The sequence below is a fragment of the Balaenoptera borealis genome (assembly GCF_965194805.1).
Source record: "Balaenoptera borealis genome assembly, chromosome: 10".
Classification (NCBI taxonomy): domain Eukaryota; kingdom Metazoa; phylum Chordata; class Mammalia; order Artiodactyla; family Balaenopteridae; genus Balaenoptera; species Balaenoptera borealis.
In genome coordinates, this window is record NC_138874.1 from 5,334,118 (window position 1) to 5,361,395 (window position 27,278).

Genomic DNA, 27,278 nt, shown 5'->3' on the forward strand with positions numbered 1-27,278 from the left:
TGCTACAAAGGACAGAGTAGGCTCCACCCTCCAGGGATCTGTGTTCTAAATCGTTTTGTGTGGTGTCTCTGATGTCTCACTCCACAGTGGCAGCTCAGCCCCTGAGTGGTAGGAATCAACACCACGTCCTCTGCAGCAGGGAGCCGTTTACTATTCAAAAAGCAGCTCCTGGAGCTACTGTGCTCACCCTGCCCTGAGTGTTAGCAGTTGCATCAAGTCCTGAGGCTCTTTTACGGTATCTCAGTTTTGGTTTTAGTTTTTGTGTAAAAATTCTTGGACATTTTGTTAGACTTGTTTCTAGGTATTTTATTATATTTTAAATGGTGTCTTTTAAATTTCTTTTGCTGAGAGTTTGTTCCTGGGACTAGAAATACAAGGATTAAAAAAAACAAAACAAAACTGGATTTTTATATTGACCTTTGTGGTCTTGCTAAAATCACTTACCTATGCTGATTTAAATGTAGATTCTTTGGATTTTCTACATACAAAATCATGCCATTTGCAAATAATGACATTTTGATTAATTTCTTTCTAATCCTATGTACTTTTTTCTTTGCCTTGTTGCAAAGAAAGGTAAGTTTATTTTTTATCATTAGGAAATGTGATGCTGAACATTTGGGGTCAGAGGGTATCTTATTGAAAGCTTTCAATAATATTTCTCCATTAAAATACTGACTGGTTTTTGGTTGCATACCCTTTATTTAGGAGATTTCCATTTACTTAAGGTTTAGTATAAATTTATTTTTTACTCGCTAGTAAATGTTGGATTTTATTTAATACTTTTTCCTTCTTGTGTGTCTTTATTCCTTTTATCTATCTTCCAATCACTCATTCTCTTCAGCTAAGTCTAATTGGTTAAACATCCGTTATGTTTAAGAACTGATGAGTTTTTAGTTGTAAAATTTTCTTAGTTTTTTTTTTTTACATAATGTAGAAAAATTAATTTTTTCACAATTCTGGCGGCAAGAAGCCAAAATTAAGGTGCAGGCAAGGCCACTCTCCCTCTGAAGTCCCCGAGGAAGAATCCTTGCCTCTTATAGCCTCGGTGGCTGCCGGCAGTCTTGGTGTTCCTTGGCTTGCAGCTGCATTCTTCCCTCTCTGCCTGGGGTGGCACATGGCCTTCTCCCTGTGTCCAAATTGTCCTCCTTTTAGGGGGACACCAGTCATTGGATTAGGGTCCATCCTAATCCAGTATGACCTCTTTTTAAAATGATTATATCTGCAAAGATCCTATTTCCAAATAAGGTCACAGTCTCAAGTACTGGGGATTAGGAATTGAACATACCTTTTTGGAGGACACAATTTAACCAACAACACATAGGTTTAATTTTCTTCTGAAAATCTCCATATAGCTCATTCCTTGAACACATTACTCACAGTTTTTAAAGTCTGATCGTTCCAACATCTGCATCTCTGTGTTTATGTTGTCTGTCTGGCTTAAGTTTGTCTTTTATGCATGGATATTTTTGGTAGGGTACCGGATATTGTGTACTTAAGTTGTAGGCATAGGATGACTACAAGACCCATGTGTTCTTATTATCTGTGAGGGGATTGGTGGAAGGAATGCAACCAGATTTCTTAAAATTACCCTGAGAACATGAGAAGCCTAAAATGACCAATATGCATTTGGTGGAAATCATAAAACAACAATCTGAAAACAAGTAAATCTGTGAGCCCAAACTCAGAAAATTCTGCAGGTGCCGATTTGAATTTACATTATTGTAGGGGTAGGAGACCATATCAGATAATCAGTAAAATATAAGTAGTATGTGAATTAGGGCCGAGTACAAAGAGAAGAAGCAGTGAACAGTGATGAGAGGTCGAGTGTTGGTGGTACAGCTAGAGTGGCCCGGCCCGGAGGCCTCCTGAAAGGGCCTAAAGGAGGAAGGGAATTGGTGATGCAGGGATGCTGGGGAATTGGGGCAATGTCCAGCAGAGGGAGGGAAGCGCAGTGCCCTGAGGTAAGGCTGCAGCCCAAGCTGTGTTCATTAATACAACACTGCCTGGGTCTACTACTCAGCAAAACAAAGTAATGAACTACTGGTTCATGTAACAATCTGGAGCTCCAGAGAATTATAGAATACTCTGATTGTATAACAGACTTATCCTTGATTATTTCTGAGTGCTGGGTTAGAATTTGGTTTATCTTCTAAGTGAGCTATCTCTGTAATGTTCCAGTTTTCTGTAATAAGCATGAAAGATGCTTGCATTAGGAAAAAAATAAGATTGTTTAAATAAAAAGTGGGGAGGGATACATAGTCCCCAAGAAGGTACAGTCCTTGGGGGTCTCTCTCAGATAGTGATAAATACCAGAAAAGGCAGTATAGCCTAGTCGTTCAGAAACGGCTCAGAAGTAAGATGACCTGTGAGAACCTAGTTCTCTCATGCACAGTGGGCATAATATGAATCCACATCACATAGGCTGCTGGGAAAATCAACATGTGTGAAGTGTTTGTAACAGTGCCCATATAGTACTAAGTGTTCAATTAAGTGGAAATTACCCTTTGCTTTCTCTGGTTCTTTCCTGGTCAGCCCCTCATCTAGGAGATGACAAGAGGCAGGAATTGAGACAAAGCCAGCCTCCCTACCCCCCCAATCCCCTGTTCCCCAGGGAAAACAGGCCCAAGGAAGGGGTCTCTGAGACACAGCAAGTAATTCCACACAGTGAAGCCTGGGCAGAGCCTCCTCCCGTCCTATGACTGACTACCTTTCCCACTCCCTACTCCTGGGAGGGAGAGAGGAGAGCTTATTTCCCTTGGGAATCAGCAGCCCAACTCCAGGGCCCATGCGCCAGCCTCACAGGCTAACACCGATTCAGTCCTGCATGGCTCTCTCCTGCCACCTTCCCATCACAGTCTGTGACTTTTCCCAACCATGATTAACCCAGGCTCCCAGATGTCCTCCATGAGCCCCTTGCCCCAGCCTTGGACGGGAAGAATCAGCCTAAACCACCAGGCAGGAGCCTGTACTGTAGAAAGCCAGGCTCAGTGACTTGACAATGAGGGAGCTGCACACGTTGGGGGTATGGGGGTCGTGGGCCCCTTTGGGACGTGAGGAAACTGGCGTTTGTTCAGGCGAAATTGGACAGGCTGTTTGGCAGGCTGAAAGCAGATCATGACTGTGTGTAACTGGTCTCCACCGCAAAGCGGAGCTGGGAAACCAAAACGTTAAGATGGATGTGGAATATTGCGTCCAGAAACCCCTCTTCCGGGGCTGGGCGCCCGGGTAGGGATTGAGGCTGAATCTCGCGTCAAAGTGATTTAGGTTACCCTGGCAGCATGGGGTTTTCTTCTTACTGTTTGGATTTCAAACAGAGCATCTCACTGTTTATGATAGTAGGAACCCGAGTTTCTAAAAGAAAGCAGTTGTCAGTCACTCAGAAGGGGGCGTTCTGCCAATATCGCTTCCGCGTCTGCCACTCTAGCTCCACGTAAGGCCACAGACTTTGCTTTCTTAGGCGGAGCTCATTTTTACATTCTCCAATGCAACCCATTCACACCAGCATCCTCTTGTGTCCAAGGAGGAGAGGGACATGCATCCCACTCCCCAGGACGAAAAGGCGGGGTCGGAAGCCGCCTTTGGGCGGATGACGCTGCGGCGCGTCCACCGTCCCTTGGGCTCCGCGCGCCTGCGCTCCTGCCTTCTTCCTGCTCCCGCCGCGTGCGCAGCTCTGGGTGCCACGATTGATTCCCAGCTCAGGATGGGGCAAAATTCTCCCTGCAGTGGCCGCCCCCGCTTCCTCGTTGATCTCATCACCTACGTACCAGTCACACCGACGTTCCGCTGGTCCTCAGAAGGCAAGAAACCAGTGTTCCCTCTACCAGGAAACATGTTTGCGCAGCTGGCCCCTCCCACCATTCACCTGTGAGGATTCAGCTCAGATGTCACTTCTTGACCTGACCACATCACCCACTGCTGCCCATGCACCCCAGCTGCTGCAGCACGCTTGTTTTACTTTCTTTATGTCATGCATCCGGTTCAGAATGCTGGGATCTTAAAGGCCTAAGAGGCCCCCCGTGGCTCCCTGCCACACTTCCCTCACCTATCTTGGACCGTGAGTGGCTGCAATTTCAGCCAGGTATCCTGAGTCCCACTCAGGTTCTTGGAGTTCCTGCTGTAGCTCTGGGCCAGCCTTGGAACTGTCCCCTCATCCTGCTTATGTGTACTATTCAAGGGCCCTAAACAGGTCTATGATCCTCATTTTTATTTATTTATTTAGGCCACACTGGGTCTTAGTTGCAGCACACGAGATCTTTGTTGCGGCATTCGTGTGGGATATAGTTTCCCGACCAGGGATTGAACCCGGGCCCCCTGCATTGGGAGTGCGGAGTCTTACCCACTGGACCACCAGGGAAGTTCCTGTGATCCTCATTTTTAGAACTCAGGGCCTGGGAGGGCTGCAGACCAGGAAGTGCGGTCCTCAGCCTCTAGAATCCCTTGCGCTGGCCTCCTGACCCCAGCCAACAAGTCTTGGATCCACTATACTTTGCAGAGGATCTAGTACCACCGTGGGAAATGGGTGGAAGGTTTGGAGCAGGGCACCATTAGAGAGCTGGCTTGAAGCAACACCAAGACAGGTGGCTGCCCCATCAGCCCAGACCCAGACCCAGACTGTGAGCCACTGCCTGGCAGGGACAGGGCAGACGTCTGCTGCCCCAGCCTGTCTCCGCCCCCAGGGTCACTGCCAGGAGTAGGGGCTGCTCTGAGTATGCCTCAGCCCCTCCCACCTTAGGGTATGGAGGTTGGCAAGCGGGGTGAGGCTGCAGGATGAACAGGCTGCCCAGGTGGGAGAGCCGTTTCCCCAGCCCCACCCCGTGCATGCTAGGGCCTTTCAAGTGAGGTATTCCAGGAATGGACTTTGGACATACTGAGACCCAGATTGGCATGGATGGGTTTTGGTTCTAAAATGCACTATGCAGGGCTTGCTGGGATGTTGCTTATAGTGGGGTCTCACGGGACATTACCTAGAGTGGGGGAAGGGTCCATGGGTTGGTCTGAGAATTTCATAGGGTTTTACTGGGGTGAGTTAGTGAAGAAATTGCTGCATTTCCTGGGGTGTGTGAGCACTCACTGAGTGAGGTGGGGTCTTAGCAGAGGGCAAATGACTGGGGATCATTCTAGGTTACAGGATGTCATGGGTATCTGGGTCATTGGGACTTATAAGGTCTCCAGGCAAGGTATGGAAATTGTAAGGTTCTTTGATATAACGTTGAGGTGTCTTGCATCATGCATGGGTGAGGCAGAAGATCAATTATCAGGAGGTCCTCAAAGTGGGGGGCATGCTGGGAATGGCTTCAGGACAGACATGTGGCCACAGGATGCATCAGCAATCTATGGGACACCACCTTCCCCTCCCCCCCACCGCTGAGGGGCCTGGACTTTCCTGAGCAAGATTTCCTTGTCCCTTTCCAGCCTGCCTGTCCCTAACCAGACCCACAGAAGGTCATAAGACCAGAGGAGGGAGGAGAGAAGTTTAATTTAGAAATATGCTCTGGACAGCCTCCCGAGCATAAGGGAGCCTAAGGGCCCACCCTCGGAGAGAAAGGCCATCATGAAGGGTAAAGTCCCCCAAGGGGGAGGTGACAGTATGATGGGAGCTGGTGCAGGAAGTGCCGTGAAGCCGGTCCTGTGCTCAGCAGGTACTGGCAGAGCCTGTGGAGAGAATGGAGGTCAGGTCCTCACAAACTGGGTCACTCCACAGACACCCCCCTCAGCCTCAGGTGACCCCAAGGCAGGCTGGCTCAGGACAGTCTGCCTTACAGCATAACATTTATTAATTCTCAAAATATATGGCTATCCTGCCTGAGTGCCTGGAAGCCTCTCGAACCTGTCTCACCTGGAGTGATGAGTGGAACGGCTTTCTCGGGTAAGGAGCTGAGAAAGGAACACGTCAGATTAGCATCCTCAAGCCTTCTGTCCTTTTCCCCCACCAAGATTCCTGGTGCCACTTTACACAATACCAAGGGTCAGAGCTTTCCCTGATTTGGGGCCCTTCAGGGTTGATGATCTGTGAATGACAAATCTCACTGCAAGCCCGGGGACAGCCAGGGGGCTGTCCTCTTTCTCCAAATTGTAGGGCTTTACGGCCAAATAGCTCTGCTCTGCTCAAGGTGCACACAACAGGGCCCCTTCTCACCTGTGCTTATGATCTTGCTTGCATTTGCATTTGCCACCTGTGAAGGAAGAGACAGACAGTGCAAAGAGCCTGGGGAGCCTGAGGCACCCCCTTCCCACCCGCTCCCCACCCCCACCCCAGCCCTGCCAGTCCCACTGCTCACTCAGGGCGAACAAGATTCCAGCGATGCACAGGAGCGCTGCACAGATCACCCCGCCCAGCTGCAGGCCTTCCCAGTCTAGGGGAGCATAGAGAGTGAGCTGGCCCCAGCCGGGCTCCGCCCCAGCCGTTCAGCAGATAGTTATGACCACCTGCTTGTACAGATGCACTTACATTCCAGGCCACGAGAAAGACAAGCCAGTAAATACATCATGCAATATCTGGTGGGAACAAGTGCTAGGAAGAAAAAACAAGCAGAAGAGCACAGAACAAGAACGGGCTTTGAAGAATGATCCAGGAAGGCTTTTCTGAAAGGTGGCATTTGAGCTGAGGCCCGGGGCACCTGAGGGCTGTGTTGGGGGACAGTGCCAGGCAGAGGGAGAGGAAACCTGCTTGGGGGGTTGTCGGGCAGCAAGGAGCTGGTCCTGGGGAAGGCAAGAGAGGGTGAGTTGAAGAAAGGAGATTAGCCAGGTGCCTCTAGCCCCTTTCCCCAGAAGTCTTCCTAAACATCCTGTGGGCACCTTACCTCCTTGCTGGAATGAAGTTCTCCCAAAGACCACGTTATGTGTCGGCCTGTCACTCTTTTAGTTGACGACGACGACGACGACGCTGGTTCTTTAATCCCCAGTCTCAGCCCTATCCTGCCCCTCCTTCCCCGTTCCCTCAAGCCCCTCTCTGTCTACGCTGGGCTCCACATCACCCCTCACCAACCTCTAGCAAAGAGGTCCAGGATAGGCAAGGGTAGGGGTCGGGGGCAAGGGATATCAGCTCTTACCATAGTAGAAGGGACTGTCTTTATCTGCAGGAAAGAAAACATAAAAAAAAAAAATAAGGACCAGAGCCAGGAGGCAGGATGTGGGGTCTTAGAGGGAAAATGTGGAGGCAGGGCCAGCAGGGCAGTTTGGGGCCTTACTCACCAACCAGGTCATTGGCTTCCAGGACGGGCAGGCCTGGGTGAGAGAAGCAGAGGCACTAGCTGTTAATTCATGGCACTGGTCTCAGAATGAATCAGCAGCCAGGACCCCAGCCCAGAGGCACAAGGACAGCCAGCCTCGTTGGGACTCTGGGGATGTGGGATGGAGGGACACTGAGGTCACCGGTTCCTTTCCTCACACCTTCCCCAGCCCCAAACAGACCTGGGATTTTGTCTCCTACTTCCTGGTCTTTGTGCCCGCCCCCCGCCCTCCGTTCCCCCCCCCCCCCCAGCCCTTCCAGCTATTTCTCAGGCTTCCTGCTATTCTTTCTTATACTCAAAATGGGATGGTGTGTTGGTATCTTTTTACCCTCTCCTGAAAAGCTTCCTACACAGGTCCTGGCTAATGCCCTGCCTCCTAAAGAAGTAGGGAATGCTGTTCTCTTCACGCCAACAGATGGTTAGCTCCCAAAGTTCCATTAACCAGGGTAACTTTTGCAATAGCTACTTCCTACCTGTACCGTTACTTCCTTTATGTTTCTCTTTAAGTTGACAGTTTAAATGAAAACACATTTATTCAACATCAGGCCCCCTTTGTGAGATGCTGCCCTGGTTTTCACAGCCTTGGTGGGTGGGTGGGTGAGTGGCAGCAGCGTCACCTCTGGGAGGACTCACCTGCCAGCAGGAGGAGAAGGCCCCGGACCACTCCGTCCATGACACAGCGGCAGGCCTAGGCTGCAGGGGAAGGGGGCAGGCTGGGGTCAGACAGCCCCGACCGGCCCCAGGCTCACGGCACTTGGTGGCACAAATCTCAAGGCTGCCCTTGCTTATGGGGTAGACTTGGAAAAGTTACTAATTTGTTTCCTTGTCTAGAGATGATAATAGTAATAATGCCTCGTGGAGTTAAGTGCTTAGAGCAGTGCAGTGCCTGGGCATAGTAAGTGCCATATGAGGTTTTGTTAAAATCTGGTAATCAGATGCCTGACACACCATCAGGAGAGCAGGGCTGCTGTTCTAACTCAGGCTTTGCTGCCTGCCCTCCTGACCCCCCCGCTCAAAGGGCTACGGTCAGTCAGGCCTCGGGCTATCCAAAGATCTGGGCCTGGGGCACTACCAGGCTGAATTCCAAGATAGCCTCCACCTAGGGCATGCCCAGGACTCCTCTGAGTGAACAGCTGGGCAGGGGAAGCGGAGGCGTTGGGGGCAGGTGCCAGGGGCAGGTGCCAGGGACAGGCAAGAGACTCCCACCGCAGCCCTGGCCAAGCCTTCCTCCAGGTAGCCCCAAATTCCGCTCTCAGAGTACAGACTGCTGTTGGCAGGAAACTGCCTAGTGGGTGGGACATGGCTCCCTCTTTCTCCGTAGGGTGGGAACTATCCATATCTTCATTGCATCACAGTCCCTAGGGCGGCTGTGTCCTTGAGATAAGACCGCCACCAGCTTTCTGCCTATTGTTAGCCTCAGGCAGGCAAAGGGATGTCAGTGTTCCAGACTGCAAGCCCAGTTACTACGTGCCAGAGAATTCCTCTCTCTGCCACTTAACAGCTGTGTGACTCAGCTGGGTTACTTAACCTCTCTGTGCTTCAGTGCCCTGTAAAAATGAGGGTAATTATAATAGCGACCTCATAAGGTTATGACTGAATTACATGAGTTATTATATGTTAAGCCTAAGAAGAGCGCGTAGCACATAGTAAGTACTGAAACGTGTTACAATAAGTAAATGTACAAGTACACGGGTCCTTTTGCCATAGGGAGGAGGGACTATTAACACGCTCCTTGGGAACACGGGGGGTCTGTTGGCTCTGAGCAATTTCCAAACCCCGCCCTCCTTTGGCCAATCTGTCTCTCCCTGCCCCTTCCACCACCCTGGAATTCCTGGATCGTGAGGGTCACAACTCCTCTTTACATATTCTTTAGCCAAAGACTGGCTCCTGTTCCCTCCAGCCTCCAACGCACCTTCCTTCCATGTGACAGTGGGCACAGAGCAGGCAGCCTCCAGTCCTCCAATCCCCCAAACACACACGCGTTACTGAGAATACGCAGACAGCTACCACCCCTTCCTCAGACTGGCACCCCCTCTGCCCCCACCCCTTTTCCTAGGAGCCCCGAAGTCCTGGCGGAAACCTGCTCACCTGAGAGCTGAGTGCAGAGAGCTGGTCTGAGGAGGCTCCTGGGGCTGCATCCAGCCCAGGTGTGTTCCAGCTTTTTAAGCCCAGCAGCCCCGCCCAGGGCAACAATACTATCGCGCCGAAGGAACTGGTCGGATTCCTTAAGATTCCTGCGGCTCCCTCTCCCCGGTGCACTCTTAAAGGAGACAGCTCACCTGCCACACCCGCCGAGCAGAGGGAGGGCCCCAGGCCCTCTCAGAGGCCAAGCGGAGGGTGCGGAGGGGGATGGGCCTCAGACCTGTCTCGTGAGGAGAAGGGGGCTTTCAGTTTCTTTAGCTCACCTAGATCCTAAACGAGGGGCCCAGAAATGTGTGGAAGGGGACAGGATATTTCTGGGTACTTGGGGGCAGAAGTGCGGGTTCCAGGACTTCTGGGGGGCGGGCGTTCCTGGAACATCGTGTCAGCGAGGAGGCGGCGGGGCTGGCCTTGAGGCTCCATTCGCTCGGTGGTCGCATCGCTTTTCCTTGAACTGGGTTTCATGGGGGGAGAGCTGGGGCTGATGGGCACCCCACAGGATCGCCCACCCTCTGACCACGTCCTGACAACCACTTAGCCCCTGGGGACCGGAAGCTGGAGTCAGGAGCCCCCCACCCTGCCCTCGCATCCTGCCTGCTGCCTGGGGGCAGGGGTGTGAGATGGGGTGGTGGGGCGAGGGGAGGACCACCAGCCCTGGGATGAGGAGTGGGCCGCCTCCCTCTGCGGACCCCCGCGCCTGCCTTGTGCTCTGCCAGCCAAGCTCTTCCTGTCCCTCACCCCACCACGTGCCTTCGACCCGTGCCCTTGACGCTGTACGACCATGGACCCCTCTATTCTGCTGTGCCCCCTCCCTGATTCCTCTCTTTTCACCCTCTTCTCCCACTGCGCAGTGACCAACTGAAGCAGGACTGTTGCCGCCCTTATTCCCAATACTGATAAATAGATTTTGATTGAATTGTTGAGTCACTGAGGACAGGAAGCCACCAGCAGCTCCCAGTGCTGGGGGTCAGAGGGCAGGACAGAGCCCTGAAAGACAGGGTGGGGAGGATTCAGGTGAGTAGGAAGCCGGAGGGCCTTCCTAGTGCAAACATGTTGCACCTCCTCACGAAAACCTTCCCATGGTGCTTCCTATTTTCAAGATTCGGTTCTTGCACAGAGCTTAAGACCAGGGCTCCAGGACCAGAAAGAGCTGGATGTGAAGCCCAGCTTGCCACTTGCTCACTGGGAGATCTCAGGCAGCTCCTTCCTTCTGAGCCTCAGTTCCCTCTCCTCTAAAATGGAGTAATGGGACTTCCCTGGTGGCGCAGTGGTTAAGAATCCGCCTGCCAAAGCAGGGAACACAGGTTCGAGCCCTGGTACGGGAAGATCCCACATGCCGCGGAGCACCTAAGCCTGCGGGCCACAACTACTGAGCCTGTGCTCTAGAGCCCGTGAGCCACAACTACTGAGCCCGCGTGCCACAACTACTGAGCCTGCGCACCTAGAGCCCGTACTCTGCAGCAAGAGAAGCCACCATGATGAGAAGCCCACGCACCGCAACGAAGAGTAGCCCCCGCTCGCCACAACTAGAGAAAGCCCGCGCGCAGCAACGAGGACCCAATGCAGCCAAAAATAAATAAATAAGTTTATTTATTTAAAAAAATAATAAAATGGAGTAACAACAGGACATACCTTTGAGGTTTGGGGTGGAGGGGCTGGCTGCAGGGGCACGGGGCCAACCCATGGCCAGCCCTCAATTTGTATGTGTGGAATGAATGCTTTCCAGGCCCTGTGTGAGGAGTTTGTGAACCTCGAGAGTCAGAAGAACCATTAATAGCACATACTTTGGAGTCAAATCCAGGCTCTGTTAGTTACTTGCTATGTGCACTTGAGCAACTGACTTACCCTCTTCCTGCCTATTTGCTCATCCATGAAGTGGGGACCATGACTGAGCCGACTTTGAATGTTGTGATGATGACATCTGATTATGCTGCTCAGTTCACAGGGGCTGTTCGTGTAGCTGGGAATGGCCCTGAAATACACACAGTAAGATCTGCAGCATGAGAGAAAGGGGGTCATCATTAGAGAGACCCCCATGGGCTAACTGTGCTCCAGAGAAGACAATGGTCTTGCTCAAGGTCACACTGTGCCATGGTAGCAGAATGGAGACTCAGCTCAAGTTTCCAGACTCCTCCTGTGGGGAATAAGCAGCAAGAAAGCAGGCATTTGAGGAAGAGGACCCTTTAAGTCCCAGGTGCTTTGGAAGGTCTCCAGGAAGTATGGAAAGGACCTCAGATCCACTTCTCCAGAAGGTTCTAGCGCTTTTGCCCCATCCTGAAGCTTCTGCCCTCTTTAGGGATCCTCCATTCCCACCCCTATCACCATGAGGTATTTCACCTTTAACAGGTAGAAAGAAAACTTCACCTGAGCCAGGTGGTATTGACACTGGTTCAAGGTAGAGGACAGGTTGAGCCCAGGGCAGAACCAGGGAGAGGGAGGCAAGCTACCTGTGTGTAGCTTCTGCAAGCACAACAGTAAGTCACCACCTCATCTCCCCCTTTTGCCAAAGTTCAGTATAGGTGCATCAGGGCTGAGTATTGCATCTGTCCCCTCTAAGAGGCCCCAAAGGCCGGCCACACACTCAGCAGCGGGCAACAATGCCTTCCACACTGGAAGTGGCACAAGTCAGGTCCCAAGCTAATGAATTTAGCTTCTTAGATATTAAACCTAGTGCTTATAAATAGTCATGAAACTGGGTATAGAAAACTTTAGAAGCTTTGTGTATTAAGAAGTGTCTCATTTGTTAGGAGTATTTAGGATGAACAACTGTGCTCTCAAGGTGTGATTCCTGAGGGGCTAGACTGGCAGTGAAGGCTGTTTTCAGGACGTCACTTTCGAGGAGGGCTGGCCACTTGCCCTGCTTCTTGGGCATGCATTCCTTATCAGAATTTCTAGAGCCATCCATTTGGGTCTGATTTCTTTTCTTTTTTTGGGGGGGCTCGCCAGGCGGCCTGCAGGATCTTAGTTCCCCCACCAGGGGGAATGCCCTCAGCATTGGGAGCACGGAGTCTTAACCACTAGATGGCCAGGGAAGCCCCTGGGTCTGATTTCTTACCTACCAGATGGGAGAGTTGGGTGAGAGGCACTGAGACCTACAGGGAAATCAAAACTCCAATGATGAAAGGCTGGGAGGAGTGGGTGATAGAGAGCCAGCCTGAGTTGGGTGGGTACAGATGAGAACCTAGAGGTATCAAAAAGAGAGAAAGCTGCAAGATCCAGCTCTGAACTCTCCCTTCCCCTTCGGGACTCAGTGCTGCAAATGATACAAAAGACCTTGTGTGGAAGGAGGGAAGTCTGTTGCCAAGAGTGGCCGCCTGAAGATCGGCACTCACAACCAGGACTCTCTCTTCTGCTCACGTCAATCACTGCCACAGCCCCTCACACTCCCAAACTGTGCTTTTCCCCTTCTCTAAGCACTACCGATTGCTCTGCGAAGAACATAGATGCATCCTCAAAGTCATTAATTTCCCGAGGAAAGGTAATAAAACAGGAATTATCTAAGATTGACCAGAGATAAAGGGAAGTGGATAGCATCATGCCTGGCACATAATGGGAACATGACGTGTTTTCTTCCTAACTTCCAAGATGGACTGAATGTCACAGGCGTCAGTAGGAAGCTGAGATTGTCTATTTTGAAGGGTCTGGTAGAGTAGGGAAAAGACCCCATTCATGAGAGGACAAGGGCAGAGGGAATCTCTGCCCTCTGAGGCTTCTGCCAGTTTCTGAGACATACGGAACTCCCACCTGGACCACTTCCTGTGCTGTGTCCCTCAGGAGCCCCCCGTTCTTCTTCCACCTCTCTCTGACATGTTCTGCAGGTCCCCCTCTGTGTGCTCAGGGTGCTGGGCTCCTTGCCCACAGATCTGGGTCTCACTCCCTTTGAGGACCGTGGGGAAGGAGGCAGCCTGACTCTGCTCACCTGCCTGCCAGTGTTAGAGCAGGAGGTGAGTGGGTGTAAGACAGGGTGCAAGGAGGGCCATCTGAAGGGTAGCGGCAGTTTGAGGGATGAAGGGCTTTTGCCGGATCTCGGCCTTGGCTGACTCCTGCGCCCTGGGGAGGCGGCGGGAGGGGCCCTTCACGCTGCAAGATCTAAGAGCCTTCTAGACGAGGGGATACAGAAACGGTGTGGGGGAGTGTCTCAAGAACGGGGATATGGAGGTCTCTTCGGCAGCCACTCCCCCTAGGAGTCTGGAGTGAAGGCCCGGATCACTTTGGCCGACTCCGGCCAGAAAAGACTTCATAGGCTTCTAGGAGGCCCCTTCCAAGAAGCCATCCATACCCGCTCTCTCTCGTGCAGGCAGTGTGGGCAGGGCTTTCCCGTCGCGAAGCGGTCCCGCCCCTCTTCGTGCGGATTGGCTGCTCCGGTTCACCCGAGTACCTGTCAAGCAGCCGCCCTATTACGCCTGCGCAGCTCTTCTTCCCCGCGCCCCCCCCCCCCCGCCCCCCACGCTGTATCCTCTTGTAATGGTTGGGGCTCTGGTTGAGTCACTTCTGGAGCCTTTGTCCACCCATTTATCCATTCGCGCCTCCGTGATGGCCACGATCTTCCGGAGGTCGTGGGCTTCAGGACCTGGGACCTTAGAGGCTGTGAGGGATAGCTGAGGTGAAGGGACAGAGCATCGGGTGAGCTCCGGAGGCCAGGGAGGAGGGGGACGAGCGGAGGAGGCGGGCCGCGTGGAGTGAGGCCAGAAAGCCGGCAGTGGACCTTGGAGGGAGGGCTTCAAGCCGGGGAGAGACATTGTTAGATTTGTATTTGAGAAGGTCCTTCGAAGAGTGAGGGTGGGAACCTGTGCATAGAGGAGAGAAGCGCAAGGGTTCACAAAACTGAGATGCCAGGCGACGTCATTTCTCTTCGACCTTTCATTCCGCTTCTGTTAGAGCTCAGAGATGCTTTCCTCCTCCCCCAAGGGTGTCTTAGCTCCCTTGTCCAACTACTGCTCATGTCTCTCAACCAGACTGCTCAGCCCTCGATCTTATAATTGAAGTACCTCTTGAGCACACCTCCCAGTCAACAACTTCTTAAATAAACCTTCCCGTTGTGTCACCTCCCCCATACCCACCCTGTCTCTCTTTCAGAGTTTCCTATCTCAGGTCACTCCCGTATCCACCTGGTCACACAGGCCACCACCGAGCACATCATATGGGGATTATCATTGATGTGTGTCACTCCCTCAGACTATGACCCCCTTAGGGGACTAGCACCCCGCACCCTGGGTGCATCCACAATGGCAGCCTTGGTGAGAGCTTGCTACCTGGCAGGCTGCTTTCCAGGACTGACTTTCCATGTGTTAACTCATGTCATCCTCACAACAACCTTTCCAGGGAGGACTCTTGCCCCATTTCAGGATGAGGAAATGAGGCGAAGAGAGATTAAGAGAAGCACCCGGCCTCATAGCTGGAAGCGATGGCCCCAGAACCAGCTCTTAATCACCACTCTCCACGTTAAATTGTGCATGTGATTTATTTTGAATGTGATTTAAAAACAGCTTTGTTGAGATATGAATTCACGTACCAACCAATTCTCCCATTTAAATTGTACAATTTCAATGTTTTTTAGGATGTTTACAGGGTATATATATATACATATAATATATATATTATATTATATATATATATTTCTCTTTGGTGTGCATGCATGTGTGTGAATTTTAAGCTGATGGCTATCTATTTAGACATTTTGTGTCAATAAATGTACATTTTATTTTCACTAAGGTGCCAATTGAGGAAAAGTTTGTATCACTATGCATGAACTATGTGTACCATGTTTTGTTTTGTTTTTTTGGGTTTTTTTTGGCCCGTGCCACGTGGCGTGTGGGATCTGAGTTCCCCGACCAGGGATCAAACCCGTGCCCCATGCAGTGGAAGCTCGGAGTCTTAACCACTGGACGGAGAGGGAAGTCTCCTGTACCATGCTTTTAAAATTTAATACATTATAATTTGATTTTACAACTTTCAAAGTATTTTCATTTTAGTATAATTACTTGATATTTATTTACTGATTCAACATATATTTTGAATTTTACTACTGTTCTGGCACTTCTCCAGGAACTGAAGGTTCCAACCAGGTAATGCAAAGCTCCTGCCTTGAATGGCTGCTATTATGATAGGGACGAGTAAGAAAGAGAAATAGATGGTATAATATTTCAAGTACTGATTGACAAATGTAGTGAAGACACATAAAGTGGCTGAGATGTAGAATGATGGGGTAGAGAGACTGCTTTCTTAGATTGGGAGGTTAGAGTTGGTCAGTGTTAGAAACATAGGTTTCAAACATTTGCATGACATAGTGATAAATTTCCCTTTGCCCTTTTTCCGTTGTTAAACTGAGCCAATGAAGTCAAATACATCCCCTGGTTTCAGATTAGAGCATAATTTATGAAAAGTGTCTCATATGTAGAACCAGTTGCTCTCGTTCCAAGAAATGTGTCTCCTCTACATCTTTGTATAAGTTAGTTATAATAAGATTAAGTGTCTGATTAGGAGAATTACTTATCTGGCAATAATAGAATAAAAGAATGTTTTTACTGGCACTGAATGTCAGGGTTGAAAAACTGAAAACAGTGGCTGAACAGACGAAAGGCACTATGATTGGAAAGGGTCTTAATTCTGTGTTTGTTGGCATTGAACATAACTATGAATGTCAGTAGTTTCTAGAACCTTGTCTGTTCGATAAATAATGCATTGAATTTGTGGCCACCTGAAATCTGGATTCAAATGCAATCAAAGCTTGACAAAGTGTTTTCTCCACTGCAGTAGCTCATCTAAAAGTCCTGCAATGTTTTGCAGTTATTTGTTATGCAGTTTTACCAATAAACAAAGGGAGCTAGTGTTCTGTCCTACTCCAATCAGACTACAAAAGAGAATAACAAGTACCTCCAAGCAATGTTCACCAAATTAAAACGAACTACTGAAGTTGAAGTTTAGTAAACAATGGGAAATAAATCATATTTTAAAAATTGAGTAGCGGTTTTAACTTTTTTCCTGTCATGTAGAACGTCTTGTAGTTTCATGGGTAAAGTCTTGAGAGCTATTACTTGCCTTCAAGTTCTTAATAAACTAGTAAAATATTAATATATTAACTTCTAATGATCAACATTGGAATTTTCCGCAGTGAGGGTCTGAAGCCATCCCCCTTCCACCACAGAGCGCTTGGAGAACCAGTTTTGCCTCTAGAGCTGGGTGGAGTTTGCTGTATTCTATTTTTTCATCCATGGTGACTAAGACCTTCTAGGCTCCTAGGCTTGGGCAGAGTGGGATGCACCGCATCTCAGTTCCATATCTAAATTGGCACACCTGCCTTGGGAAAGAAGCATTGCTTCTGAAAACTGAAATAGTGCAAACATGGTGCCCAGCAGCGATGTAATGTCCCAGGTGTGGCGCTCAGAGCACATACGCACCTGTCCCAGAAGAGGGGCGAGGGCAGATCCCGGAAGCAGGAGCTGAAGCCAGCCCAGAGCTGGAAGAAAAGAACACAAAATTATGAACATAATATGTTTGTGTGAAAGTTTATATTTCTTTAGAATGACAAAGCAAAATAATTGCAAAATTTTAAAAGCTGACAACAAAATTTTAAGGATAAATTTAAAATGAATTGCCTTTTAAAATATTAATCTTAGTGGTAACATTAACTGCATAATCATAGCCACTGCTTCCTATGATAGTGATTTAGAATATTTTATTTCTTTTGGCCGCACCTGCTCAGCTTGCAGGATCTTAGCTCCCCACCCAGGAACTGAGCCCGTGCCCTTGGTAGTGAAATCGCAGAGTCTTAACCACTGGACCACCAGGGAATTCCCTGGAATATTTAAAATCAGAATATGTAAAATTAGAATCATTTCCATGAGAAAGAATGTAAGATAACTGAGTCTTCTAGCATGACTGACCCACTCTTTAAAAATTTTTTTTACTAGTAGTTCAGAAAACTCGCTTTCAGCTTCACAATGTATTACCGCTAATGTCCTGTAAAATTCTGGGGTGTTGTCAAATTCGGGAAAACGTCTATTGAGCAAGATTTCAGAGCGTTTCACGTTTTGCTTCACAGCGCCCAGTCAAATACTCTTTGAATCGACGATGCTCTTTGACCACATTGCTGCCACCAAGCCTCCAGTGGCATTGGATGGGGCCCCGGGACCAGGTGTGGGGAGGGGGGAGATGTGGAGCCTGGACAGAGCATGTGTGTAGCTCTGGCCGTGGCAGGCGCGGGCGGGGGGCCCTGAGGAAGGGACCCGGGTGTGAGGGAACAGATGTCGGGGAGGCCCCCAGGTGTGGGGCGGGGCCGGACCTTGCGGCGGGGGGGGGGGGGGGGGGGGGGTCTGGGACGTGTGGGTGGGCCGCCAGGGCTTGGGCGGGGCAGAGGTGTGGACTGCGGAGATCGGGATAATGCAGGGCCACTGGAGAGGGTCTCAGGTGTGGGAGGAGGCCCAGGTGTGGGCGGGCTGGGCTCGTGAGGGAGCTCGGGCGGTGAGGTGGGAGGGGCGCGGGGCTGTGGGTGGGAGCTGGCCTTGGGGGAAGGGCCCGGTAGTGGGGCAGGAAGCCCTTCAGAGCGTGGGGAGTGGTTAGAGTAGGGAGGGGGGACTTTGAGGCGTTCTGACGGTGGGAGATGGCAGGAAATGAGGGAGTCTGGGCGCAGATGGGGAACTCAGCTTGGGGGGCTGGCGGGGAAGGGGCATCTGGCAGTGGATGGAGGCCTGGGCAGGTGAGGCTGGAGCGTGGGACCCTAAGCTTCAGCTTCAGCAGCTTCTGTAGTGCAGAAATGTTCCCACCAGGACTGTTTTTAATAGAAAAACACTAGAAACAATGTTAATCTCCACTGACGGGAGAAAGATAAGTACACATTTTTGTGGGTTAGAACTTTATTCCACAGTGAAGCGAGTGAACTAGTACTTATAGGTACACGGGTTAAGGTGAATACCAGCGAATCAAATGAAACAAAGTTGTAAAGGAATAACATTTATATATAGTCCAAGGCTGTACTGCATAGTAAAACTATAAATGAAAGTACTAGAATAGATAACAATTTAAAAAGTAAGCGCACAATTCAGCCTGGAAGACTTCCTTACCTACCTCTGGAAGGCAAGAAAGGGAGGCTCCACCTGTCCCAGAAACAATGGGTCTGTTAAACTGGGTGCTGCCTGTTCACTTTTTCTTGCTTTATATTGTGCAAGAAAACCAGCCAAAGCTCTGTTGTCATAGTCAAGACTCTTCTGGAATGCTGGGTAGGAAGAGGCTCTGAGGGAGCAAAGGGACTCTTAATTTGAGGAAAGTGTTTTATGGGAAAGGTAGCTCTGGTTTCTGAAATGGGAACAGAGGCATTGTTCTGAGTATCTGCAGCCACAGGCCGGGCCAGGCGGGCTGGGGTTTATGGAGAGGCGTGAAGAGGAAGAGGTAGGGACTAGGTGGTGGAGGGGTAAAGAAGCACAGCTGCAGGGACGGGACATTTGAAAGCCACAGTGGCCCAGTCTCACATCTCAGGTCCTTCAGGGCCTCTCACAACATTTAATTAGGTACTCCCAACCTTGTGAATTTAAGTCACTGTGTCCATTTTACAGAGGAGAAGAGGAAATTTGGAGGGATTAAGTGAATTCCCCAAGGCCAGTCTGACTCCAAGGTCCTTGATTTTAACTCGGTTCAGTGCCACGCTTTGCAATATTAACTCATTGCATCCTCGCAACAGCACTATGAAGTTGACCCTATCAATATTCTATATTATACTTGGGGAAGTGGAGGCAAGGAGAGCCAGATGGTAAGTGGTGAGATCAGAATTAGAATCCAGAAGGTCAGGGTCCATAATCTAGGCCTCTGGGCCATAGACATTGGCAGTGTTTGTGGAAGAAACCTGAATGTGGCCTCAGCGTGAGACTGGGTGGGGGAGGGTAAGAGGAGAATGCAGGAGAATGGTGGATTGAATTCGGGAGTTGAAGTTTCCTACCTTCCCAAGTCCCTCTGCTGTTAATTCACCCCACATTCTCCAGGAGCTTGCCAAGTGCCAGCAGGGAGGTGGTCCTGGAATACAGGAGTGAATTTAGCAGATTGCATGGGGCAGATGAGGCCACGAGCTGGCCACAGTGTGTTAGAACAGGTCCCGTTGTTCATCAGCCAGGCAGGGGTCTTCAGCAAGCCAGGAAAGATCATTGGGCCCTCCAAATTCACAGCTCTTTATTAGCCTCCTCAGGACAGAGCCAGTTGGGAGGAAACCCACAGTCAGTTTTGTTTTCTCCAGGCAAGTGCTATAGAAGTATTTATGCATAGGAAGATATGCCTAACGTATATGAAGGAGAACTGGGAAATACACACACCAGGAGAAAGAGAAGGGCAAAGAGAGAATGGCAGCTTGGTTTTAGAAGCTGTAAAGCAGGACCTACCACAGCAGAAGTAGCAACCCAGCCTGTCCTGGGGAAAACTCTGAAATAAGCTAATCTGTACCAGTGAATCCCAGAAAGGACTAAGAATTTGAGTGCCCAGGACCTTCTGAAAAGGGTGTTTGGATGGGGCTAGAGGACTGCCTGGACGTCCATGGGAACAGCAGGGATAAGGGCTCTTCCTGTTGGAGATCCTCCGCCCCCTGCCACCCCCCACCCCTCCCCGCCACCCCCCCCCTCCGCCCCCTGCCCTCAGCCTTCTGTGTGTCTGTGTCTCTGAATCCTTTGGTATTGCTTTCTGGGACTCTCTCTCTTTCTGTCTGTCTCTTTCTCTCATCCCTCCAGGTCTCTGCGTTGTTGGCATCTTTATTTCTGTATCTTTGCTATATCCACATGTCTCTCAATGCCTCCCTGCCTTTGCTTCTCTGTGACATTACTGTAGCTCCAGGTGTCTCTGTATCTCCCTCCAAGCCAGGCCCAGAAACTCCCCCCCTCAGCCCACAGCCCCACCAGGCGTGAAGCCAGTGGTTAACTCATCATTTTACCTACCCCAGGGCCTTTTCGGTGGCCTCACCTCTGAGTCAGACAAGAAAGGGTGTGGGATCCCAAGGCGGTTTTCATTTGTGGGAGACAGGGTGGAGTCTACCCTCAGTAGCCACTAGGTGGCAGTCAAGGACTGTTTCAGCCTTGGTCCTTCCCCTCTGCAGCTCTCACTGAGCTGACACCCAGGTTAGCGGGGAGTAGATTCTGGGTGCAGCAAATTTATTCTAACCTGAAATTTCCTTTAAAAATAAGGAGTAGGGACTTCCCTGGTGGTCCAGTGGGTAAGACTCCGCGCTCCCAATGCAGGGGACCTGGGTTCGATCCCTGGTCGGGGAAACTATATCCCGCATGCATGCCCAAACTAAGAGCCTGCATGCTGCAACTAAAGATCCTGCATGCTGCAACTAAGACCCGGCGCAGCCTAAATTAATTAATTAATTTTAAAAAATCAGGAGTAAAGAATTCCCTGGCGGTCCAGTGGTTAGGACTCCTTTCACTACTGAGGGCACTGGTTCAATCCCTGGTTGGGGAACTAAGATTCTGCAAGCTGCACGGTGCAGCCAAAAAAAAAAAAAAAAAAAAAAAAAAATCAGAAGTATCCCATTAGTTCTCATGACAATTAAAAGGTTTATAAAGTTACCAGTGTGCCACATGTTCCTTTGTTGGGCCTCAGTTTCCTCTACTCTAACTTGGGGTTAATGGAATAATCCACCTGGGGAGGTAATTTGAGATCACCTGGTACATACTTAGTGCCCAGTGCCTATGGAATGCCATTACCATTACGTTCTCATATTTCTCATCCATTCTCACCACTGGCTGGTGCTACCCCCTTGGATCAATGTTCCCACTGGTACCCTCGGCACAGGACTGGACAGGACTGTCCTTGGCTTGACCTGGCTGGAGATTTTGGAGGGAAAAACTTGTCTTCACAGCGTACAGGTGCCTTAACAAATACACTTAACTAACCATTAAGTATCTGATTATATATTTATCGAATCACTGTATGTATCTTATCTATCGAGAAATGTAAAAAAAGTTATTTTCCTATGTACATAGTGTCCATTTAAACATTATATTTATCTAACCACTATATATGCAGATGGCTATCTTTACCAATCTACAGAGATAAATGGGTACATATTTGCATATATATACCGTTTCTCCACTTGGAATTAATTTAAGCACTATTCTACATTTTTTTCTTCATTTTTTCAATATTTATGTAACCACATAGTTTTTATTAAACCAGTAGACATTTTATATTTGTCTAACCACGTAATTTTTATTAAACCCATCTACATTTCTGTCTCTAGGGAGATAGATGTGTAATACATTTCTTGCATAGCTGGCAGTCAGAATCCTTCTGTTTCATAAAATGTTTTATACTGCATGCTTCGTATCGCTGACGTGTGCCCCTTTCCAATGCTCTTCGTGAGGACCTATTCCACACAGGCTGCTGCTTTTGGCCATTATGAGCAGTTGTCTTCTGCAGGACCTGGTGGCCACTATGATCCAAACAGAGTTTGTGGTCAGAGAGTCCCAGCCTAGGGAAGTACGGTGAACCATGGTTTTCTCATCTGTAAAATGAACATGAGAGTTAGGATTCTGATCATCATTTGACACATAGGGGTTAGTATCTATAGATGTCTATGTCACTCCAAATTCATCTGTTGAATCAGTGTGATGGTATTTGGAGGTGGGCCTTTGGAAGGTGACTGGTTCATGAGGATGAACCCCTCATGATTGTCATTAGAGCCTTTATAAAAGAGACCCCAGAGAGCTCCCTCACCCCTTCCACCATGTGAGGACCAGTGAAAAGACAGCTGTCTGTGAACCAGGAAGCAGGCTCTCACCAGACAATGAATCTGCCAGAGCCTTGGTCTTGGCCTTGCCAGCCTACAAAACTGTGAGAAATAAATTTCTGTTGTTTATAAGCTACCCAATCTATGGTATTTTTGTTATAGCAGCCTGAACAGACTGTGTCCATGTTGGCAGTCCCTAGGGTAAAAATCCTTCTGTTAATGAATTTGTGACTTTAAAAATGATTACTTAAATGAAATTTTTTATTGAAGTATAATATACCCATAGAAAAGTGCACCTAAGTGTCCAGCTTGATGAATCTTTGTAAAGTGAGCACGCCTAGGTATCCAGCACCCAGTTTAAGAACCAAAATTACTGGTACCCAAAGGCCCCTCCTGTCCCAGTTTATTCAGCCCCAGTAACCACTCTCTCAACTTCTATCCAATAGTTTCATTTTGCTGGCTTTTGAACTTCATATAAATGGGATCACACAGGATGTAGTGTTTTAGGCATTTGTGAGCTTTTTCCATGCAATTGAGGCTTTTTTATTCTCCTTACTGTTTGGAATTGTATTGGTGTATATACTTCAATTTATCTGTTTTCCTGTTGATGAACATTTAGGCAGTTCCCAGATTTGGGCTCTTAAGAATAGTGCTGTTAAGTGAACCTCTGCCCACCTTTCCCTTGGGTATGTTCCTGACAGTGAAATGTCAGTCATAGGACCACAGGATTTGCATGGATTCTGCCAAACAGGTTCCAAGTTGTTCCAATACACACTCCCTTGGAGAGTTCTGGCTGCTCCCCACCACAGGCGTGGCATTTTCCAACATTTTCTAAGCTCTTTAGTAGGCATTGCTTGTGCTTTTAATCTGCATTTCCCTCATGACTAATGCAGTGGAGCTGCTTCTTGGTCATTTGCGTCTCCTCTTAGGAACGGTCTGAGTCTTCTGCCCCTTCTTCTAGATGGTCTGTCTTTCCCTTTGATTTGTAGCAATTATTTAGATATATTCCAGATGCAGGTCCTATGGGTTGCCTTCTCACTCTCGTAGTGGTATTTTTTTTAAATAAATTTATTTATTTTATTTATATATTTTTGGCTGCGTCGGGTCTTCGTTTCTGTGCGTGGGCTTTCTCTAGTTGCGGTGAGCAGGGGCTACTCTTCATTGTGGTGCGCAGGCTTCTCATTGTGGTGGCTTCTCTTGTTGCGGAGCTCGGGCTCTAGGCACGTGGGCTTCAGTAGTTGTGGCTCGCAGGCTCTAGAGCGCAGGCTCAGTAGTTGTGGTGCACCGGCTTAGTTGCTCCACGGCATGTGGGATCTTCCCGGACCAGGGCTCTAACGCGTGTCCCCTGCATTGGCAGGTGGATTCTTAACCACTGTGCCACCAGGGAAGCCCCAATGGTATTTTTTGAGGAAGAGAAATTCCTAAGTTGAAAATACTCAGTTTGTCAATTTTTTCTTTTATGATCAGTATTTATTTATCACCTGCCATTTAAGAAATCTTTGCTTGGACTTCCCTGGTGGCGCAGTGATTAAGAATCTGCCTGCCAGTGCAGGGAACACTGGTTCGATCCCTGGTCTGGGAAGATTCCCACATGCTGTGGAGCAACTAAGCCCGTGTGCCACAACTACTGAGCCTGCGCTCCCCTCTAGTGCCCGCGAGCCACAACTACTGAAGCCCGTGCGTCTAGAGCCCGTGCTCCGCAACAAGAGAAGCCACTGCAATGAGAAGCCCGCGCACCACAATGAAGAGTAGCCCCCACTCCCTGCCACTAGAGAAAGCCCATGTGCAGCAGCAAAGACCCAACGCAGCCAAAAAATAAATAAAAATAAACAAAAAGTAATGTGTTTATTTTAAGGTCATGAAGATGTTCTCCTCTGTTTTTCTTTTAAAGGTTTTTTTTTTTCTTTCTTTTTTTAACCTTCACGTTTAGACCTGTTCTCCATCTGGAATCGATTTTGCATGGTGTCAGGAGTCAAGGTACATTTTTTTCCCATATGGAAATCCAGTTGGCTCACTATTGTTCATTGAAAGGTAAATCTACACATATTTTCCCTTTAACAGATTTACAGTGCTCCCTTCTTTTTCTGTTAAGCTAAGTGTTTTATGTATCATAAATGGATATTTTAATTTTGTAAAATACTTTTTCCTGCCTCTGTCTGTTATTGTGGTGAATTGCATTTATTGATAGTCAAATGAATCCATTTTTGTACACCTGTAATAAACCCCACTTTTTATTTTTAAAATTTTTTTATTTTTTACATTTTTAAAATTGAAGTATAGTTGATTTACAATGTGTTAGTTTCAGGTGTACAGCAAAGTGATTCAGTTATACATATGTATATATCTATTTTTTTCAGATTTTTTTCCTTTATAGGTTATTACAAAATATTGAATATAGTTCCCTGTGCTATACAGTAGGGTCTTGTTGGTTATCTATTTTATATATAGTATAAACCCCACTTTTTAATTTCATTTATTTATTTATTTTTTTGGCCACCACTGGGTGGCTTGCAGAATCTTAGTTCCCTGGCCAGGGATTGAACCCGTGCCCTCTGCCGTGGAAGCGCAGAGTCCTAACCACTGGACTGCCAGGGAATTCCCAGGTTGTTTGTTTTTTTGATGTTGAGTTGTATGAGCTGTTTATATATGTTGGATATTAACCCCTTATTGGTCATATCATTTGCAAATATTTTCTCCCATTCTGTAGGTTGTCTTTTCATATTGTCCATGATTTTCTGTGCTGTGCAAAAGCTTTTAAGTTTAATTTGATCTCACTTTTTTGCTTTTATTTCCTTTGCTTTAGGAGACATATCCAAAAAAATATTGCTACGATTTATGTCAAAGAGTGTTCTGCCTATGTTTCCCTCTAGGAGTTTTATGGTTTCCGGTCTTACATGTAGGTCTTATTCCATTTTGAGTTTACCTTTGTATATGGTGTGAGAGAATGTTCTAATTTCATTCTTTTACATGTAGCTGTCCAGTTTTCCCAGCACCACTTGTCAAAGAGACTTTTTTTCACTGCATATTCTTGCCTCTTTTGTCGTAGATTAATTGACCATAAGTGTGTAGGTTTATTTCTGGGCTCTCTATTCTGTTCCATTGATCTATGTGTCTGTTTTTGTGCCAGTGCCATACTGTTTTGATTACTGTAGCTTTGTAGTATAGTCTGAAGTCAGGGAGTGTGATTCCTCCAGTTCTCTTTCTCAAGATTGTTTTGGCCAGATTCAAATGTTAATCTCATCCAGAAATAACCTCACAGACATGTCCACAATAACGTTTGACCAAATGTCTGTGCATTGTGACCCAGCCAAGTGGACACATAAAATCAACCATTACACTCAGCCTTGTTTTCTCTCACACCCAATGCACAACTCATAAGCAAAATCTGTTGCATCAAGGCTGACAGTATACCTGTAATTAGACTGCTTCTCACCACATCCCCTGTCACAACACTGGTTACACACAGTGAGCATTTTCTGGGTTATCGCAGTAGCCTCCCAGCTGGACTTCCCAAGTTTACACTCATTTCCCTTCATTCAGTTTTCAGCATAGCAGCTATGTAATTTTTTATATCGTGTCACTCCTCAGCTCAAACCATCTAATGGCTCCCATTTCCCTCTGAATACAATACAGAGTTCTTGCAGTGTCTCCCAAGGCCCCACATGATGTGACATTTGTACTTCTGCCCTCACCTCCTCTTCCTCTCACCCTCGCTCACTCTGTTCCAGCTGCACTTGCTGTTCCAGGCACAGCACCAGGCACCAAGAGCACCAGGCAATTTCCCATCACTAGTTCCCTCCCTTGATAGCTTATCTTCACACTTTTTTCTCTCAAATACCACCTTCTAATGAGACCTTTTCTTTACTGTCCTACTTTGAACTGTGAGCCCTCCAACATTCCTTATCTTCCTTCTTGCCTAATCTTACCCATCTATGGTGCCCGTGGTGGCGTTGTCACGGACCCACACAGCGTGCATTTTATCGTGGTGTGTATGACTACAGCGTAGGCTCGAGGCCGATCTCCCCACTGCCTCCCTTCTCCCCCGTCTTGATACAGAGGTGGCCCTCCATCTCCTGAAGGTCAGCACTCCTCCCTACTGGCTCCTGCAGCAGATTTTAACCCTCACACCGTTTCCAAATTAAAACAGAAAAGAGGCCTCCCTCAATCCTAGTCCTCCTGGAGTTTCCGGTCTTATTTCTCTGACAGGGTCCTCCTCCTGCCTTTCTTTCTTTATTTTTTTGGTTGCGTTGGGTCTTCGTTGCTGTGTGCGGGCTTTCTCTAGTTGCGGTGAGCAGGGGCTGCTCTTTGTGGCGGTGCACAGGCTTCTCATTGTCGTGGCTTCTCTTGTTGCGGAGCACGGGCTCAAGGTGCGCGGGCTTCATTAGTTGTGGCACGTGGGCTTAGTAGTTGTGGCTTGCGGGTTCTAGAGCTCAGGCTCGGTAGTTGTGGTGCATGGGCTTAGTCGCTCCGCGGCATGTGGGATCTTCCCGGACCAGGGCTCGAACCTGTGTCCCCTGCATTGGCAGGCGGATTCTTAACCACTGTGCCACCAGGGAAGCCCCCCCCCACCACCGCCTTTCTTTGTGACTCTCCTCGGTGCACACACGGCCCTTTGCGGAGCTCATTGCCCCCTCCCCCTCTCCCCCCACCTCCACTGGCCTCTTCATTGTGGTCTCTCTCCCAGCTCCTGTAACAGACTCTATTAGACACTGCCAGGCCCTCAAGCCGCCACTGGGAATCTTCTTCCCTTTCTGGAAATGTCCTAGGAGTGTCTATTCCCACCACACCACTCCCTTTCTGCCCTCCCCCAGCCCCAGCATTCCTGGGGTCCACTTTGTCAAGGCTGTTCCTTGGCTCTCTTCGTTCCTTTTTTTTTTCTGGCTGCGCCACACGGCATACAGGATTAGTTCCCTGACCAGGGATTGAACCTGGGCCCCCTGCAGTGGAAGCGTGGAGTCCTAACCACTGGGCTGCCTCGGAAGTTCTGGCCCTCTTTGTTCTTGACCTCCTGCAGCCTCACCATGGGCAGCGGGGCCTGGTGTTTAGGGACATGTTTTCTGGCGCCAGCTTGGGTTCAGGTCCTGACCAGCCACTTCTTGGATGCATTGTTTTGGGCCCATCACTTCCTTCGGGAGAAGGAGGCTCCTTTCCTGACAGTGGGCGATGAGTGCACACCTCCCCCCAGGATGGCCCTGAGGATGAGCTGA

General features: G+C 48.8%; 2 protein-coding genes across 5 annotated transcripts in view; one reads left to right on the forward strand and one right to left on the reverse strand.

Annotated features, from left to right (window-relative positions):
* The window catches only part of RASGEF1A (RasGEF domain family member 1A), a 254,860-nt gene that overhangs the window by 24,904 nt on the left and 202,678 nt on the right, over positions 1-27,278 (forward strand). The window contains exons 1-2 of one of the 3 annotated variants that reach the window (XM_082407469.1): positions 9,589-13,991; positions 24,002-24,102. The exons of 1 other annotated variant lie outside the window; for it this stretch is intronic. The gene's annotated coding sequence lies outside the window, so the exon portion shown is untranslated. Of the gene's footprint in view, positions 1-9,588; positions 13,992-24,001; positions 24,103-27,278 lie in introns of those variants that run through there. One more of the 3 variants, XM_082407468.1, reaches the window with a different exon arrangement.
* FXYD4 (FXYD domain containing ion transport regulator 4) lies at positions 5,453-9,431 on the reverse strand. Of its 2 annotated transcripts, XM_082407528.1 has the most exons (8): positions 9,318-9,408; positions 7,863-7,922; positions 7,192-7,224; positions 7,050-7,073; positions 6,279-6,353; positions 6,137-6,173; positions 5,837-5,874; positions 5,453-5,652 (listed from the first exon to the last, which is right to left on the reverse strand). In XM_082407528.1, exons 2-8 carry the CDS (start codon positions 7,900-7,902, stop codon positions 5,633-5,635), a joined length of 267 nt encoding a protein of 88 aa, XP_082263654.1. In that variant the 5' UTR covers positions 7,903-7,922; positions 9,318-9,408; the 3' UTR covers positions 5,453-5,632. The 2 variants fall into 2 exon arrangements, with proteins under 2 accessions (XP_082263654.1, XP_082263653.1); XM_082407527.1 differs by lacking the exons at positions 6,137-6,173; positions 6,279-6,353 and having other exon boundaries at positions 9,318-9,431.